Source organism: Staurois parvus, unplaced genomic scaffold, assembly GCF_062004578.1.
Source record: "Staurois parvus isolate SC_StPar_1 unplaced genomic scaffold, SC_StPar_1.0 ptg000145l, whole genome shotgun sequence".
Taxonomy (NCBI): Eukaryota; Metazoa; Chordata; class Amphibia; order Anura; family Ranidae; genus Staurois; species Staurois parvus.
This window is the reverse complement of record NW_028317941.1, coordinates 4,879,321-4,899,603: the sequence shown is the minus strand read 5'-3', so window position 1 is coordinate 4,899,603 and position 20,283 is coordinate 4,879,321. Positions and strand designations below refer to the sequence as shown.

The 20,283-nt window shown below is 43.1% G+C and overlaps 2 protein-coding genes across 2 annotated transcripts in view; one reads left to right on the top strand and one right to left on the bottom strand.

The window, feature by feature from the left end:
• The window catches only part of PEF1 (penta-EF-hand domain containing 1), a 30,119-nt gene extending 11,532 nt beyond the window's left edge, over positions 1-18,587 (bottom strand). Inside the window, exons 1-4 of the mRNA XM_089673866.1 lie at positions 18,459-18,587; positions 10,959-11,253; positions 10,386-10,541; positions 9,212-9,355 (exon numbers count right to left, since the gene is read on the bottom strand). Of these exons, the coding sequence (XP_089529992.1) occupies positions 9,212-9,355; positions 10,386-10,541; positions 10,959-11,253; positions 18,459-18,482 (619 nt within the window). The 5' untranslated portion in view covers positions 18,483-18,587. The remainder of the gene's footprint in view (positions 1-9,211; positions 9,356-10,385; positions 10,542-10,958; positions 11,254-18,458) is intronic.
• A 496-nt stretch (positions 18,588-19,083) lies between these two features.
• IMP3 (IMP U3 small nucleolar ribonucleoprotein 3) lies at positions 19,084-19,985 on the top strand. The gene has a single exon (XM_089673865.1). The coding sequence runs from the start codon at positions 19,197-19,199 to the stop codon at positions 19,746-19,748; it is 552 nt and encodes a 183-aa protein (XP_089529991.1). The 5' UTR covers positions 19,084-19,196; the 3' UTR covers positions 19,749-19,985.
• The last annotated feature ends 298 nt before the right edge of the window (positions 19,986-20,283 follow it).

Sequence of the window (20,283 nt, the reverse complement as noted above, 5' to 3'; positions counted from 1 at the left end):
TATGAGGGATGAAATACTATATGAGGGATGAAATACTATATGAGGGATGAAATACTATATGGGGGGATGAAATACTATATGGGGGGATGAAATACTATATGAGGGATGAAATACTATATGGGGGGATGAAATACTATATGGGGGGATGAAATACTATATGGGGGATGAATTACTGTATGGGGGATGAATTACTATATGGGGGATGAAATACTATATGAGGGATGAAATACTATATGAGGGATGAAATACTTTATGAGGGATGAAATACTATATGAGGGATGAAATACTATATGAGGGATGAAATACTATATGGGGGGATGAAATACTATATGGGGGGATGAAATACTATATGGGGGGATGAAATACTATATGGGGGGATGAAATACTATATGAGGGATGAAATACTATATGGGGGGATGAAATACTATATGAGGGATGAAATACTATATGAGGGATGAATTACTATATGAGGGATGAATTACTATATGAGGGATGAAATACTATATGGGGGGATGAAATACTATATGGGGGGATGAAATACTATATGAGGGATGAAATACTATATGAGGGATGAATTACTATATGAGGGATGAAATACTATATGAGGGATGAATTACTATATGGGGGGATGAAATACTATATGAGGGATGAAATACTATATGGGGGGATGAAATACTATATGAGGGATGAAATACTATATGAGGGATGAAATACTATATGGGGGGATGAAATACTATATGAGGGATGAAATACTATATGGGGGGATGAAATACTATATGAGGGATGAAATACTATATGAGGGATGAATTACTATATGAGGGATGAATTACTATATGAGGGATGAATTACTATATGAGGGATGAATTACTATATGGGGGGATGAAATACTATATGAGGGATGAAATACTATATGAGGGATGAATTACTATATGAGGGATGAAATACTATATGAGGGATGAATTACTATATGGGGGGATGAAATACTATATGAGGGATGAAATACTATATGGGGGGATGAAATACTATATGAGGGATGAAATACTATATGAGGGATGAAATACTATATGGGGGAATGAAATACTATATGAGGGATGAAATACTATATGGGGGGATGAAATACTATATGAGGGATGAAATACTATATGAGGGATGAATTACTATATGAGGGATGAATTACTATATGAGGGATGAAATACTATATGGGGGGATGAAATACTATATGGGGGGATGAAATACTATATGGGGGGATGAAATACTATATGAGGGATGAAATACTATATGAGGGATGAATTACTATATGGGGGATGAAATACTATATGGGGGATGAATTACTATATGGGGGATGAAATACTATATGGGGGGATAAAATACTATATGAGGGATGAAATACTATATGAGGGATGAAATACTATATGAGGGATGAAATACTATATGGGGGGATGAAATACTATATGAGGGATGAAATACTATATGAGGGATGAAATACTATATGGGGGGATGAAATACTATATGAGGGATGAAATACTATATGGGGGGATGAAATACTATATGAGGGATGAAATACTATATGAGGGATGAATTACTATATGAGGGATGAATTACTATATGAGGGATGAATTACTATATGAGGGATGAATTACTATATGGGGGGATGAAATACTATATGAGGGATGAAATACTATATGAGGGATGAATTACTATATGAGGGATGAAATACTATATGAGGGATGAATTACTATATGGGGGGATGAAATACTATATGAGGGATGAAATACTATATGGGGGGATGAAATACTATATGAGGGATGAAATACTATATGAGGGATGAAATACTATATGGGGGAATGAAATACTATATGAGGGATGAAATACTATATGGGGGGATGAAATACTATATGAGGGATGAAATACTATATGAGGGATGAATTACTATATGAGGGATGAATTACTATATGAGGGATGAATTACTATATGGGGGGATGAAATACTATATGGGGGGATGAAATACTATATGGGGGGATGAAATACTATATGGGGGGATGAAATACTATATGAGGGATGAAATACTATATGAGGGATGAATTACTATATGGGGGATGAAATACTATATGGGGGATGAATTACTATATGGGGGATGAAATACTATATGGGGGGATAAAATACTATATGAGGGATGAAATACTATATGAGGGATGAAATACTATATGAGGGATGAAATACTATATGAGGGATGAATTACTATATGGGGGATGAAATACTATATGGGCGATGAAATACTATATGGGGGATGAATTACTATATGGGGGATGAAATACTATATGGGGGGATGAAATACTATATGGGGGGATGAAATACTATACGAGGGATGAAATACTATACGGGGGATGAAATACTATACGGGGGATGAAATACTATACGGGGGATGAAATACTATACGGGGGATGAAATACTATACGAGGGAAGAAATACTATACGGGGGATGAATTGCTATGGGGGATGAATTATTATGGGGGATGAATTACTATGGGGGATGAATTACTATATGGGGGATGAATTACTATATGGGGGATGAATTACTATATGGGGGATGAATTACTATATGGGGGATGAATTACTATATGGGGGATGAATTACTATATGGGGGATGAATTACTATATGGGGGATGAATTACTATATGGGGGATGAATTACTATATGGGGGATGAATTACTATGGGGGATGAATTACTATATGGGGGATGAATTACTATGGGGGATGAATTACACTATGGGGGATGAATTACTATATGGGGGATGAATTACTATATGGGGGATGAATTACTATATGGGGGATGAATTACTATATGGGAGATGTATTTTCAGTTTTAAAAATGTGGCTCTCAAAATAAATTTCAATCATGGTTTTGGCGAGATTTGGCTCAGTTGAAAAAAAAGGTTGCCCACCACTGGTCTAGAACCATTTTAAATAGAGACATATCCTATTAAAAAAAAAATGTTATCTTTACCTGTAAGGTTGCTTTACAGTGGTTGTAAAAGTATAGATATACGCAGTGAAGTGACTGGCCTCAGGTGATAACACAGTGATGAAACAAATCCTCCTATGTAAGTTGTACCTGTCTGTGTGCAGTCTTCTCTTCTGTACACCCGTTCAAAGTGATGAATTTATAAAGGTTGTCTGAGAGTTCAGAAAAAAGGGGGGGCAGAAAGCTGAAGTTACGCTCTGCAGAGCTCGGTGAGGAGAGCTCTGAGAACTAATTGGAAGGAAGGGATACACCCCCCTCCACACAACACACAGGAACAGAGCTGAAGCTGCCAATCTGCTGGAGGTCCCTCCCCTGTTGCAATTATTCTCTTGGTGTCAGGAAAACTTGTCAGAAGTGACTCGTGCCGATAGCAGAGAAATGAAGAAGCAGATAGACATGACACTTAGTGCTCCTAATTCAAGACATGTACACACTATAGAGGGATATGCTTTCTTGTCTGAGATTTACAACCACTTTAACTGACATCAGCTGCAGATCGAAGCTTATCCCTTTGATCAGCAGATGAATGAAATAAGAGTAGATATGAAAGTAACAAAATTACTCTATATCTTTAGATTTCACATCTAAACACTGTTGATAAAGAAAAAAAATAGATACGGAAGCACCACACCACTGCTAACAGGTCCAGATACGACTTTATTCTGATAAAAGCACAGGCCTTTCAGCAGCTTGTTTGGCAGCCTAACAAGCTGCTGAAAGGCCTATGCTTAGAATTCACACTGAAAAAAATACCATTTTAGGTTCAGTTTACTTCTGGTTTGTTCACATTTTTGCCAATCAAGCCCTGATGTATGGGGGTACTCTTGGACTCCTGAAACACATTGGCTACCTTTTTTGGATTGTACCCCAGGCTTTTTTTGGAATAAAGTTTTATCTGGGCCTCTTTGTGGTAGATTTTCACTTCAATTTCAATTTTTGTTACATTACATTACAAGCCAATGAGACCATGGAGATCCTCTGGTGTGTAGAAGCTGCCTACCAGGGAACCTGATCATTTACATCAACATCAATACTCTAAGATAGCAGTACCAGTGAGATAACCTTACAAGTCCAGCACTATTTTTCCACTTTCCTCAACTCTTGATAAAGACCATTTCACTGCCTTTCTTTGACAGCAGCAGCTGCTAGAGCTGCTGTATTTGAAAAGCAATTCCTGGCTTTCGTGTAAGAGCTGGGAATTGCTGGCAAGTGGGGGTAGGGGAGGGATTGTGCTAATGAGGCTAAATGACAGGACGTCTGTAGCACAACCAGTGTCCTCAAACCGATAGATAAGATCTATGAACTCAAACTGAAAAATAAATATAAGCTGCAGTGCCTAATTTTGAGCACATTGGCACTTATGGTTTTCTCTTAATCTCCATGCAAAGCCCCACAAACATATGATGATCCTGTCAGAGAAGTCCACCTAGTGAAGCTTTCTGTCACTGTGTGACAACAATGTTTCACTGCTCCTGAATTCAGAGTAGAGTCCACTTTTATGTAGGCTATTGCCTGCTTGCACTGAAGTGGGATAAAAAAATGTAGCAGAGGCATGGCTGTCAGCACTGTCACCGCTGATTCACAAGTTTGTAGTATTTAGTCCTGCCAAGAGCTTTCTAGATTGACAGCACTTGCTGACCCCCTTCCCCCCTATTGTGAGTTTCAGTGTATGGGAGCATTCATATAAATATAGTAGGATTTGGCTCAGTCGGGGAAGTTTTGTTTACTTTATGAGGCTTAACCATCACATAGTAACTGGATTTGTTTAGATTGTCAAACAGGAGTCTATGGTTGTACTTTAACCCCTTGACGCCAACGTAACACAAATATGCGGCCTTACAGAACTGGGCTTTTTTTCCGTGATATACCGGCCTCCTGGATCCATATCCGGCCTCCTGGATCCATATCCCGCTTCCTGGATGACTTTTCCTCCTGGCTACCCTTCTTCCTCTCCTCTGAGCTACCCACCATCATCCTTGGGGATTTCAACATCCCTGTCAACCTCGACAACCCAGACACATCCCATCTCCTCCACTTAACCTCCTCCTTTGCACTTGCACAGTGCATACAATCCACCACCCACTCCAACAGTAATATCCTTAATCTTGTCTTCTCCAACTGCTGCGCTCCCCACAACCTCACTAACACCCCCTTCCCTCTCTCTGACCACAACCTGATTACCTTCTCTATCTCCTCGTCCTCCAATGCCTACCCCTCCAAATGTCACACTACTACCAGTCGTTACCTCCGCAACCTTAACCCTGCCTCCCTCTACTCTGCAGCTGATCAACTCCATGACAGCATCCTCCCCCTGTCCTGCCCCGACTTGGCTATGACTGCCCACAACAACGCACTGGCAACAGCCCTTGACTCACTAGCGCCTTTAACCACACGCAACATCAGACCCTGACCGCTCCAGCCCTGGCAGACTGATCACACCAAAATCCTCAAACGACACAGTCGTGCCCTGGAGCGACTATGGCGCAAAACCAAATTCCAACAAGCCTTCACCCGCTACAAATCTGCCTTCCACACCTACACCTCCTCCCACCACGCAGCCAAACAAGCCTACTTCCTGACCCTCATCAAGGCCCTCTCCTCCAATCCTCGCCGACTCTTCTCCACCTTCAACTCTCTACCCTCTCCACCCCCACCTCTACCCAGCACCTCACTCACCGCCCTTGAGATTGCCAATCACTTCAAAAAGAAGATTGACACAATTCACAAGGACATCGCCACAACTCACACGCCCTCTCAACCCGTCCCCTCTCACACAGCTACCCCCTCATCCCCCTCGACATAACCCGCAGGGACTTCGTCGCTGCTCAAACTCCTTCCAACCCCGTTCCCCCTCACTCAGCTACCCCCTCATCACCCCTCTCCCACGGCCCCACCACTGCTCTGACCTCCACTTCCACCCCACCCTACATTCCTCATACTGAAGCTCCCCCAATACTCCGCATCTTTGACCTTACTACCATCGAGGAAGTCTCCAAGATACTCTCTGATGCCCGCCTCACCACCTGCCCCCTCGACCCTATCCCCTCACAACTCCTACGACCTCCCTCCCCCTCCATCCTATGCTCCCTCCCCCACATCTTCAATCTCTCCCTCTCCTCCGGCACTTTCCCCTCCCCTCTGAAACATGCACACATCACCCCCATACTTAAAAAGCCCTCCCTGGACCCCAATGACCCGAACAACCTCAGACCCATCTCCCTGCTTCCATTTACATCTAAACTCCTTGAGCGCCTAGTCTACACCCGCCTATGCTCTCACCTCAACGACAACAACCTCCTCGATCCCCTACAGTCCGGCTTCCGTCCCCTACACTCCACTGAAACTGCCTTACTCAAACTCTCCAACGACCTGCTAACCACCAAAGCTAATGGCCACTATTCAGTGCTCCTACTCCTTGACCTCTCTGCGGCCTTCGACACAGTCGACCACCCCCTCCTCCTCAAAAAACTACACCTTCTCGGCCTCAGAGATTCTGCTCTCTCCTGGCTCTCATTCTACCTGTCACAATGCTCTTTCAGCGTTACCTATAATGCTACCACCTCCCCCTTGCTCCCCCTCTCTGTTGGGGTCCCTCAAGGCTCTGTCCTCGGGCCCCTTCTCTTCTCCATCTACACCTCCTCCCTTGGCCAACTCATACACTCTCACGGCTTCAACTACCACCTCTATGCCGACGACACACAAATCTCTCAACCCCCCACCTCACCCCTCGGTCTCCGCCCGAATCACACACCTACTGAGCGACATGTCAGACTGGATGTCGCTCCACTTCCTTAAACTGAACCTCTCCAAAACCGAGTTTCTTGTCTTCCCCCCAGCCCGGACACCACCCCCCATTGACTTCTCCATCACATCCAACAACGCCACCATCAAACCCGCCCCGCAGGCCAGAGTACTTGGTGTCATTCTGGACTCCAACCTATCCTTCCAGCCCCAAGTCCAATCTTTAACAAACTCGTGCAGACTCCACCTCCGCAACATGGCCAAAATCCGCACGTTCCTAACCCCAGAAACCACTAAACAGCTCATCCACTCCCTCATCATATCACGACTCGACTACTGCAACTCCCTCCACACTGGCCTGCCTCGCCGCTGGCTATCCCCGCTTCAGTCGATCCTGAATACGGCTGCCAGACTCATTCACCTTTCCAACCGCTCCGTTTCCGCCACCCCCCTCTGCCAATCCCTCCACTGGCTTCTGATTGCGCAACGGATCAAATTCAAAATCCTAACACTGACGTACAAAGCTGTCCACCATACTGCCCCGAACTACATAACTGACCTATTATCCAAGTACCGCCCAGCACGCACACTCCGCTCCTCACAAGACCTCCTTCTCTCTAGTTCCCTGGTCTCCTCCTCCCACGCCCGTCTCCAGGACTTCTCCAGGGTGTCACCCATCCTCTGGAACTCCCTGCCCCAACCCATCAGATTATCACCTACTCTCCTCTCCTTTAGGCGCACCCTGAAAACCCATCTCTTCAGGGAAGCCTACCCCACCCCCTGCTAACTTGCCGACCTCCTCCACTCTTCCTACCACTCCATCCCCCACAGCTATCTCCTCCTGTGCCACCATCCCCTCCCTCCTAGATTGTAAGCTCGAAAGAGCAGGCCCCTCAATCCCCTCCTGTTTTGCATTGTATTGTTGTTGTTCTGTCACATGTTCTGTCCCCCTTTGTAATGTACAGCGCTGAGCGAACTATTGACGCTTTATAAATACTGTATAATAATAATATAATAAATGTTTGCGTACCTGTCTTTGTGCTGGGAGCTCGGCGCACAGAGTGCTCCCAGCAGAAAGTCCGGGGTGTCACTCAGAGCCTCGGGTCCTGTTCTAACGATTGGGACCTGGGACTTCCGATTCTAGATCACATGATTGCTGTGATAGCTTCTGATTAACTGTCACAGTGATCAGTCACTGTGAGGCCCCCCCATTTTTCTTCTCTGAATGGAGGTGAGATACATTGCATTTCTCTCTCTCCTTGCAGAGAGAGAAAAAAAAAATTGTTTGTAAAAAAAAAAAAAAAAAAAAAAAAAAAAAGAAGTAGATAAATATTAAAAAATAAAGAAAAAATACCTAGGTCAAGGTTTGATCTAGTTCAGTGCCAGGGTTAATGTTTGGGTCAAGGTCAGGGTCAAAGACCAGGATTTTTCTTTTTTTTAAATTGGTATCAGTGTCAGTTAGTGTCAGTGTGTTTTAGGTAAAAAAACAAAAAAAAAAAACAAAATGCGCACCATTGTTTCTGGGCTGTAGTACAGGTACAAATAACATACACGTATATGGTGTCGCTGCGATCCTCAAGAGCTGGAAATTTTATTTTGGGTTGTTCTTTGGTGGTAGGTTATGGTAGTAACAAGAAACACATAGCTAAATTAAAACAATTATTTTTTTTTTTACTATTTTGGGCCAGTTTTCTTTAATAATAAATAAATAAAATAAAAAAACCTAAAGGAAATATCCATTACCATTTACACCAAATGAAAACCCAATTTGTCCTGAAAAGAACACAATATAATCCACCTGGATGTACAAAGTAGTTGTGATGATATGTACGGTTTTACCAACACGTCAAAGTTGTAAAATTTTACTTAGGCCTTAAGATTTGTTTTACCCTTAGGTGTGAAGGGGTTAATGTTTTAAGAAACAGAAATAGTTAGAAAAAAATTATAGCTCACACCACTGATCTGCAGATGAATGAAACAGAATAAATACAAAGTAACATTATTATCTTACTTTGTATCTCTGAATCATGCCAATAAAAATGGTTTACGAACATTGATCAGAAGGTAAATTTTTGACAGCAGTGGCCAGCGCTGGCTGCTGTACTTAAAATCAACTTTCAGCTGCCATTTGTACAGCCAAAAAATTTGCAGTAAAAGCAGTATATTTGGGGGAAGGTAGCAGGCAGCGCATGCTACATATGCCCTGTGCACTTCAGTGAGGTTTTTTGAATATATGTAGCATGCCTAATGTAAAAAAAAATGAGAGATTTTTCTACCAAACACTTTTCTTCTAATGTAATATTTTATTTTCAGTGTCATTAAATTTTATAAATGTCTTCCAAGAAACGCAATTACAAATATACATAAATCATCTCATCTCACAAGGATCCACATTTCAATACATAGGTTTTACATGAGTAATATTTTATTAGTACTGATAGTATTTACCTTGGTGCAGTTCTTGAAGACTAATACAGCCAGACCTGTCTCGGTCATACTGCTGGAACAGGCTTTTCCACTGCTGAATGTATGTCCACAGAGCCGAAAATCCAAACAGATCAATCTTGCCAGACTGCCCCCTATCAAACATATCTGAAAAACAACATTAAAGTATGTCAAAATCCTAAAAAACATGTATTTAAACGCAATTTGCAATTCTACATATACCAGGCAGCATCCATAAAACTACATTCCCACTTCTGTGTTTTTATGCATTACCATTTATCCCTATGAAAAGTGCATAAAAAAATAGAGGTGAGCAAGCTCGACAGTTGTGCCTTGATGACCCTGTCTACCAGACATGGACTGTTTGACGAAAACGGCACATATTCTGCACTTTTTAATGGCATGATGGTAGACAGCAACCATGTGATCTTTGACTAGGTGTTAGATCACATAAAGAATTGTTTTTTAATGCAAAAAAAAAATTTTGATTTGATAGTGCTGAGATGTGCCATTTTGATTCATATGAAGTGTGGATTATACTGATTGGTCTAAGTTTGCAATTCATAAAATGTTCACCTAATTGCCCAACCCCACACCTCTGCAAGTCTAGCCATAAGCTGATTTTGTGGTTCACAGCCCTCAGTTTTCCAGAATTAATTGATGACAGCTTTAAGTTACATAATTCTGTTATTTATTTGTTATTTGCCAGTGGGCTATCCCTTCTCAGAGAGCTGTACTGTTGTAAGAGCTGATCTGGACTGCTGTAGGTAACTGCTGGCTCATGTTTACCCTCAGCGGAAAGTGGTTCCCTGCATGAACGTTTCCCTATGCAGTAAGGTGTGCATTCCCAAGGTATAAAAATACATGACCCTGCAAATCTACTGGTTGATGTATGGAAAACAGCATACCATGTGCTAACCAAGCTGTCATGGAGAGATGAAGGAAAAACCTTGACTTATTATATTTATTTATCATGTTAAGTTTAATTGTGTTCAAAAGCAGAACTTCATATGTCTATTGTTTTTACCTTTAAAATTGTTAGGCATGTATTGTGATAAACAACTTGCATATTTCCTGTTCATTTAGTGTGTGTTTGCAAACTTTTGTCTTAAAAACATATAAACCCAGATTTTAATTAAAAAGCAAGCACAAAAACACTTAGCAGATAAATACTTACTTAGCATCATGATACAGGTTTCATCATTAAATGTTGACCAGTTTGAGTTAACCAGTGCTTGTTTGAGCTCTTTTAATGTTATGTACCCACTCCTGTCAGTGTCCACAGTCTGGAACCAGGAAAAAGCTTCTGCGTTAACGCCTTGTGGTATATTTCCTAGGAAAAAAGTAAAAAGCGCTATTCAAGAGCAAAAACATAAACATCAAGCCCAATGCTGGCCAAAATGATTTTCTAAGCTTTGGACAGGGAAAAAAAAAAGAAAACCTCTCTTATGTTTTGATTTGCAGTCTAGATAGCCATTTGTGAGATCCACTCAAACTTCCAGAAAGGCCAGGAAATTATGGAAAATCTCCCCAGAGGATACACACTTTGTGCCCACAACACATTTTTATTTAAAATGGGAAGGGTTCAAGTTTTTCTCGATTATTATTACTGTCTGAGGCTACCTAACCTAAAAGTGATGGGAAATGTCCCCGTCAGAGTCACAGACAGTAATAAAACCTTGACAGAATTTTTTGTCATTCTAATTATTTATCAGACCTACTAGACTCTGAAGACCTACCTCAAACTTACCTTGAGAAGCTTGTCCATACTGGCCTTGCTGAGGAGCTCCATAAGGATTGGATCCCGGTACACCATAAGGTCCCCCAGGAGCATGGCTTCCATAAGTACCTCCTGGTCCCCCTGGTGCTGTACCCCCCGGCATGGGCTGTCCATAACCACCACCTTGAGGAGGTCCATATGGTGCACCTGGTGCAGAACCGCCATATGCAGGCTGGCCAGTAGGGCCACCTCCTCCATATTGTTGTCCATGATGATAGCCACCTTGAGGCGCCCCAGGAGCTTGTCCTCCAGAGCCATGGTATCCCTGTAAAGCCATGAAATATACAGACTGAGATAAATTAAGCTTTTGCAAATGTGTAGTGAAATTCTATACTAGGTACTATCAAATTACCAAGATTACATTGTATGTGGACAATTATCTACCACTACAAGAAAAATATTTTACAAATATAAAGCAAAATATGCCAGTACAAAAAGATCATTTTGTCACACTTGTATTATTTGTTTTATGAAGTTGGTGAGCTAGACTAGAGTAATGATAAAGGCTCCAAAATGGAAATACAACAGTGCCACCCAGTGGAAATAAACCAATTTACAAGATTATATATATATATATATATATATATATATATATATATATATATATATATATATATATATATATATATATATATATCACACATACATACATACATACACACACACACACAGTATCTCCCAGAAGTGAGTACACCCTTCACATTTTTATAAATATTTTGTTCTATCTTTTTCATGTGACAACACTGAAGAAATGACACTTTGCTACAATGTGACGTAGTGAGTGTACAGCTTGTATAACAGTGTAAATTTGCTGTCCCCTCAAAATAACACACAGCCATTAATATCTACACTGCTGGCAACAAAAGTGAGTACACCCCTTAGTGAAAATGTTTAAATTGAGCCCAATTAGCCATTTTCCCTCCTTGGTGTCATGTGACTCGTTAGTGTTACAAGGTCTCAGGTGTGAATGGGGAGCAAGTGTGTTAAATTTGGTGTTATCGCTCTCACTCTCTCATACTGGTCACTGGAAGTTCAACATTGCACCTCACGGCAAAGAACTCTCTGAGGATCTGAAAAAAAGAATTGTTGCTCTACGTAAAGATGGCCTAGGCTATAAGAAGATTGGCAAGACCCTGAAACGGAGCTGCAGGACAGTGCCAAGACCATACCGCGGTTTAACAGGACAGGTTCCACTCAGAACAGGTCTCACCATGGTCAACCAAAGCAGTTGAGTGCACGTGCTCAGCATCATATCCAGAGGTTGTCTTTGGGAAATAGACGTATGAGTGCTGCCAGCATTGCTACAGAGGTTGAAGGGGTGGTGGGGTCAGCCTGTCAGTGCTCAGACCATACGCCGCACACTGCATTAAGTTGGCCTGCATGGCTGTCATTCCAGAAGGAAGCCTCTTCTAAAGATGCACAAGAAAGCCCGCAAACAGTTTGCTGAAGACAAGCAGACTAAGGACTTGGATTACTGGAATCATGTCCTGTGGTCTGATGAGACAAAGATAAACTTATTTGGTTCAGATGGTGTCAAGCATGTGTGGCGGCAACCAGGTGAGAAGTACAAAGACAAGTGTGTCTTGCCTACAGTCAAGCATTGTGGTGGGAGTGTCATGGTCTGGGGCTGCATGAGTGCTGCCAGCACTGGGGATCTACAGTTCATTGAGGGAACCATGAATGCCAACATGTACTGTGACATACTGAAGCAGAGCATGATCCCCTCCCTTCAGAGACTGGGCCACAGGGCAGTATTCCAACATGATAAGGACCCCAAACACACCTCCAAGACGACCACTGCCTTGCTAAAGAAGCTGACGGTAAAGGTGATGGACTGGCCAAGGATGTCTCCAGACTAAACCCTATTGAGCATCTGTGGGGCATCCTCAAATGGAAGGTGGAGGAGTGCAAGGTATCTAACATCCACCAGCTCTGTGATGTCGTTGTGGAGGAGTGGACGAGGACCCCAGTGGCAACCTGTGAAGCTCTGGTGAACTCCATACCCAAGAGGGTTAAGGCAGCGCTGGAAAATAATGGTGGCCACACAAAATATTGACACTTTGGGCCCAATTTGGACATTTTCACTTAGGGGTGTACTTACTTTTGTTGCCAGCGGTTTAGACATTAATGGCTGTGTGTTGAGTTATTTTGCGGGGAAAGCAAATTTACACTGTTATACAAGCTATACATTCACTACTTTACATTGCAGCAAAGTGTCATTTCTTCAGTGTAGTCACATGAAAAGATATAATAAAATATTTACAAAAATGTGAGGGGTGAACTTACTTCTGTGAGATACTGTGTGTGCGTGTACATATATATATATATACATATACACACAAGGCATGAAAGTAAACTTGCTGATTATTTAGTTTATTACATAAAGCTACTATCATTGTTAAAAGTAAAAGCAGAACTCCAGGAATTAAAACACTTTTGTGTTTAAAAAAAAATCTATGCTCAATTATGGGGGTACATCCAACAAGGTGTGCCTTGAGTACAGCTATCACTATACTAACTTCACTCAGAGAAGCAATGGTCTCTCCTACACAGCTGCGCTGCCCACCCCTCACTATGCTATCTATTCACAGAATACCTGATATTTTGTGAATGGGTTCACATAATAAAAGTTTTCCGTGATTGGACATGAGGACAGGAGGGGCGGGCAGAGTGACTGCAAACAACTTTGCAGGTGCAGAATCAGAGATCTGAAGAACTAGTGTCGGAGGTATTGTATTAGCTATACCCATGATGTCAAGCAAAAATATAAATAGTAAACGAAAGAGATGCAGTGGATATGAAAAGTCTACACACCCCTGTTAAAATGTCAGGTTCCTGTGATGTAAAAAAATGAGACAAAGATAAATCATTTCAGAACTTTTTCCACCTTTAGCCCTCATGCATACTTGACCTTTTTACAGCAACTGTTTTTGGCTTTTACGTTTTTTCTACAGCTAGTAAAGCCCCCAGCATGTTATCCTATGTGTCCATGCACACATAGACTGTAATCAACATTTTTTGGCTAAAAAAAAACCCAGGACTAGTGGGTTTCTAGAGGAGTTTTTTTTAGCTGTAAAGCCGCTCTAATGATGTTCTTGGGACTTTTTTTGACCAAAAAAAAAACCTCATTAAAAAACGCAAACGTGGCAGAACTTCACTAAATGCTAATGAAAAACGCTAAAAAAAGATGAAAAACTCACATTTTTAACGAGACTTTACACAGCTAACTTTATCAGCGTTATCAAAACACCCAGTGTGCATGGAGCCTTAAATGTAAACTATAAACTGTACAACTCAGTTGAATAACATACTGAAATCTTTTAGGTGGAGGAAAGTAAAAATAAAAAACTAAAATAATATGGTTGCATCAGTGTGCACACCCTCAAACTAATACTTTGTTGAAGCACCTTTTGATTTTATTCCAGCACTCAGTCTTTTTGGGTATAAGTCTATCAGCATGGCACATCCTGACCTGACAATATTTGCCCACTCTTCCTTGCAAAAATACTCCATATCTGTCAGATTATGAAGGCATCTCCTGTGCACAGCCCTCTTCAGATCACCCACAGATTTTCGATCAGATTCAGGTCTGGGCTCTGGCTGGGCCATTCCAAAACGTTCATCTTCTTCTGGTGAAGCCATTCCTTTGTTGATTTGGATGTATGCTTTGGGTTGTTATGCTCAAAGAGGAAGTTCCGCTTCATGTTCAGCTTCCTAGCAGAAGCCTGAAGGTTTTCTGCCAATATTGACTGGTATTTGGAACTGTTCACACAATTTCCTCTTCCTTCACTAAGGCCCCAGTTCCAGCTGAAGAAAAACAGCACCAAAGCATGATGCATCCACCACCATGCTTCACTGTGGGTATGGTGTTCTTTTGAAGATGTGCAGTGTAGTTTTTGTGCCAAACATATCTTTTGGAATTATAGCCAAAAGTTTCAACCTTGGTTTCATCAGACCATAACACATTTTCCCACATGCTTTTGAGAAACTTCAGATGTGTTTTTCCAAAATTTAGCCGGGCTTGGATGTTTTTCTTCATAAGAAAAGGCTTCTGTCTTGCCACTCTACCCCATAGCCCAGACATACGAAGAATATGAGAGATTGTTGTCACATGTACCACACAACCAGTACTTGCCAGATATTCCTGCAGCTCCTTTAATGTTGCTGTAGACCTCTTGGCAGCCTCCCAGACCAGTTTTCTCCACTTGATGATGACTGTCTTCACTGAGTTCCATGGTATATCTACTGCCTTGGAAATTCTTTTGTACCCTTCTCCTGACTGATAACTTTTAACAGTGATATCCCTCTGATGCTTTGGAAGCTCTCTGCGGACCATGGCTTTTGCTGTAGAATGTGACTAAGAAAATGTCAAGAAAGACCTACTAGAACAGCTGAACTTTATTTGGGGTCAATCAGAGGCACTTTAAACGATGGCATGGCAGGTGTGTACTGACTCCTATTTAACATTAATTTGGATGTGATTGCTTAAATCTGAACACAGCTACATCCTCAGTTATAAGAAATTGCACACTTATGCAACCACATTTTTTTATTTTTTTATGTTTACTTCCCCCCCTTAAAATATTTCAGTTAGTTTTTCCATTTATAGGTCACATTAAAGGTGGAAAAAGCTCAGAAATGATTTATCATTGTCTCATTGTTGCCAGAGGCTATGGCACAACTGATCACATGTACAGCACCATGGCAGTTGAAGATCAAACAGAGACTAAGATGGCAGCTCCTATGGCTGCAAAGGATAGGAGGGTTTAGTTCTACTTTAGGCTACTTTCACACTGAGGAGCATTTAAAAAAAAGTGCCTGAAAACTGCTTCCCTATGTATGTGAATGTCTATCGATGTATGTTTTCACACTGAGGCGTTGCGCTTGCGGTGCAGTGTAAAAGCTCCTGCTTGCAGCATCTTTGGGACATGTTTGGGGAGTTAAAAAGACGCCCCAAAAACGCCTCTTCCCATTGAAATCAATTGAAAACACCTGAAAAACACCTCTGCGAATCGGGTTTGTTGCAGTTTTAAGTCGCGTGTCCTTTAAAAAAACGCGGCAAAAAGGCTTACACATTTTTGCAGCGGATCAGTATGAAAGTAGCCTTAAAGCATAAGATCAAAACTAACATATTTAAAGCCTGCCAGCCCTTAGTTTTATTGGCTGCACTAGTTTTCTTTTTCAACGTTTTTTTCCCTTTATTTTCACTTGGTGATCCTGTTAGTAACATATTTCCTGTCCTAGGAAAATACTTAGCCATGGTTGACACCGGTGCGACATGAGATTTACAAATTGTATCTGAAGCTGCATCTAATGTATTTCTATTGCACTGTCCTACTCAGTGCGATCTGAAGTAGCTAAATTTCAAAAATAGTTCCTGCACTACTTTTTTTGCTAATTTCATTGCTACTTGCATTGCATTGTTTGACCCTTAGAGGGGTATTTAAAGTGGTTGTAAAGGCCTGAGGTTTTTTAACCTTCATGCATTCTATGCATGAAAGTAAAAAATCATCTGTGTGCAGCAGTGCCCCCAGCCCCCTCAATACTTACCCGAGCCTCATCGCGATCCATCAATGTGAACGACAGCCTCAGCTGTCCCAGGTCTCTGCCTCCTTATTGGCTGAAACAGCAGGCGGGAGCCATTGGCTCCTGCTGCTGTCAATCACAGCCAGTTCGCCAATGACAAGAGTAAGGGGTGGGGCAAAGCCGTGGCACCATGTGCCAATGGACACACAGAAAAGCAAGCGCCCCCATAGCACGTTTCTTGCTGTGGGGGACCCCAACAGGAGGGAGGGGCCAGGAGAGCCTGGGGGGGGGGGGGGGGACCAGAGAAGAGGAGTATCTAGGCTGCTCTGTGCAAAACCACTGCACACAGCAGGTAAATATAGAAATGTTGGTAATTTAACAAAAAAAAAGTAAAGAACCTTTAGAATCGCTATAAAGTCCCATCGTTTGGTGTTTCTTCACGATTATGCTACTTGCAAGCCACAGTGAAATCGGAGGTACAAATCGCACTGATCTACAGCTTTGAAATTGCACTACTAAGCAGCGTGATGTCAAAGTTGCATTCAGTGTGAACCATCATTCACACTGATGTACTGCAGCATACACCTGTGCGAGGGCTGTGTTTGCCCACACAAGGATGCACAGACGTCTCATGCACACCCGTGGAGGCAGTCCTACTCATGGCAATCGGGGCGCAGCGGCTGCACAGACACAACCACTGCTCTCAGTTCAGCAATCATGTACGTACACGGCCCGGAAAGCAGGCAGGGTGTTTGGAACCATGCACCCACACTGGTGTCAAGTTGGGAGCAGTGGTTGTGTCTGTGCATCCCAACCAGGACTGTGGATAAGGGGGTACCACCAGTCCTCCTGTACAGGGCCCAGGCCAGCAGGGGTGAATCAGATGTAAGCAGGGAGGGTAATCAGCACGGCGGGGGAGCAATTGCTGGAACCGATACATTGTATGGCTCCCTCTGCAGCAGCTGAAAGCTGACTTCTTCTCCTCCTCCTCTCCCTCCTGCTGGCTTTCAGCTGCTGCAGCTGGAACCATACAGGGGACAGGTTCCAGGAATTTCCCCTCTGCTGCACCTATCACCCTCCCTGTGCATCATACATTTCCGCCTGCTCCCCAGGCCCCCTGTGTGCCCCCACCCCAGCAGTGCTGTCGGATTCCCTCCTCTCCTTCCCACCAGCAGCTGCAAGCACACACTAGAATCCTTCAGGATGGAGAGTTGAATATGTCACATTTACCAGCCCCTTCCTTTTCTGAATGAACACAATAAGTGATTGGTACCGATCTCTCATGGTGCTCATTCATAACTGAAGCATAGTAAACTGTGTGTTTTTCATTTAAGGGGGCCCTGTTAGGTTGGCTGTATGGGGGCCCCGTGGTTTCTAACAGCAGCCCTGATCCCAACTGATATGAATGAGATTGCCTGCATGGAACACCTGTACATCCCCACGTGGGCAAAGCCAGCCGTCACACAGGCATACGCTATAGTATGCCCCATATGCACAAGGCCTTACATGCCATACTGTATCCAGGGACTAGAAACAAGATGAAACTACAGAGCCCCGCCCCTTTTGTTCTACACAACGCAGAGGGGCGTGGTTCTGTAGTTCTGAGCTCCCTGGGAACAATGGAATTCTCTCAGCACAGGAAGTTATCAGTTCACTAGATTTCTGCCAGAATCAGCAGATATTTTGTAAATGATCAAACCCTTTCAATGGTATATTTAACAGAACAAAAGGTGGGGGCACATTTTACATTTCTATTTTGGGTCTTACATACATTTTAAGTGTTGTCAGACTTCTGAACATCTGCTGGAGTTTACTGATCATCATTCAGAGGCTTCTCAGGCTATCATGCCTCACCCCACCCCATGTCACAGTGTGTCATAGTACCTGGACAAGCCCTGTCACGGTGTATATTATTACCAACCCCTCATTAGAGTCTGCTCTCACCTGACTGTACGGATAACTCGCCATATCGCCGTCTACTACCTCTCTGGCGGCTCACAGGTTAACTCAACCAGTTCGGTCAACGAACGACTAGGAAGTGACCTCCTTATACGTTGTTATCTGTCATAGCAGTATATAACGTCTTCTTTTAGTTTTCTGTCTCCACTATGAGTGCCATTTTATTGGGGCCAATTGCTACGCCAGAGCCTAAGTAGGTCTTCGACAAAATGGCTACTTCCCTATGCTCTGAGGCAGGCACCTAGAGACAGAACTGCTTCACTCGTGTAACTCTGTCGTTGACACTACCGGCAGCAAAGGAATCTGGGAAGTGTGGCGGAAGTGATTTATACTTATAGTGTACGATGAGAATATGTGGAAAGTCTAGCCAGTGATGAAGACTGCAAAGGATTCCGGGAAGTGCGGTGGCGGTTTGCCGTGGGTATAGCGGAGGTTACACGTGGGACGTCGCCACAAAGCTGCAGGCAGCAAAGCATGCTGGGAGGTGTGGCGCAAGGTTACACGTGGGAAGTCTCGGAGTTGCATACAGCAAAGCATACTGGAAGGTGTGGCGGAAGTTTCTTTTGGCTATAGCGTAGGTTACACGTGGGGCGTTTCCTAAGAGTTGCAGACAGCAAGGCATTCTGGGAGGTGTGGCGGAAGTCCCATGGTTGTAGTGCAGCATATCGGTGGTCACACGTGGGAAGTGTACTGAGAGCCGGTGTTGTGAAGTTGTCTTGAGAAATGGTGCGCAAATTGAAATACCATGAGCAGAAGCTGCTCAAAAAGGTGGACTTTATCAACTGGGAGGTGGATAACAACCTGCACGAGGTGAAGGTGCTGAGGAAGTACCACCTGGACCGCAGGGAGGACTACACCGCCTACAATAAGCTGAGCCGCCATGTGCGGGAGCTGGGCCGCAAGATTAAAGACCTGGATGAGAAGGATCCATTCCGGGCCCAGTGTACCTCCAAGCTGCTGGAGAAGTTGTACGCCATGGGCCTCATCCCCACCAAGCAGGGCCTCCATCTCTGTGACATGGTGTCCGCCTCGTCTTTCTGCAGGAGACGCCTGCCCTCCATCGTGGTGAAGCTAAGGATGGCCCAGAACTTGAAGAGCGCCATTACCTTCATAGAGCAGGGCCATGTCCGTGTGGGGCCCGAAGTGGTGACCGATCCAGCCTTCTTGGTCACCAGGACAATGGAGGACTTTGTCACCTGGGTGGACTCTTCCAAGATTAAGAAACACGTCATGAATTACAACGAAGAGAGAGACGATTTTGATCTTGGTCTGTAGAGCTGAGGTCAATCATTACTATTATTGTGGGCTTGACTTCAACAACTCTACTGCCCTGGTAAAACTACTTGTAGAACTAACAAAGATGGTGAACTGCCATCAATCAAGTACTTTTCAAAATAGGCTTGTGTTTTTTTTGTACTTAGTCTGCCATGTGCAACAGAAATTGGTTTTGTAGTAGATTGTTTGTTTATTTTATATCTGTTTACTATAAAAAAAACTTGTATATCAGCCTAAGATGCTTGTGCTGCTTTTTCATGTTGTTAAAGGATAAGTTCACCTTTGGAAAAATGTTACATGTTCCACCTGTTTTTAAGGTGGAACATGTAGCATGTTCCCATAGCTTCCGCCCCCCCCTCTCTCTGGTAGTATGGGGAGAAGTCTTCCCGTACTGTCAGATTTGAAAACTGGCTCTGCCCACACGGTCGCATCATTCATTCACGGACCTCCGTGAATAAATGAACTGCAAGTCCCAACAGCCTTTAGCTGCTGTCAGCTTGTAGTTTTGAATGAACTACCACGGCGCTGTCAGCTT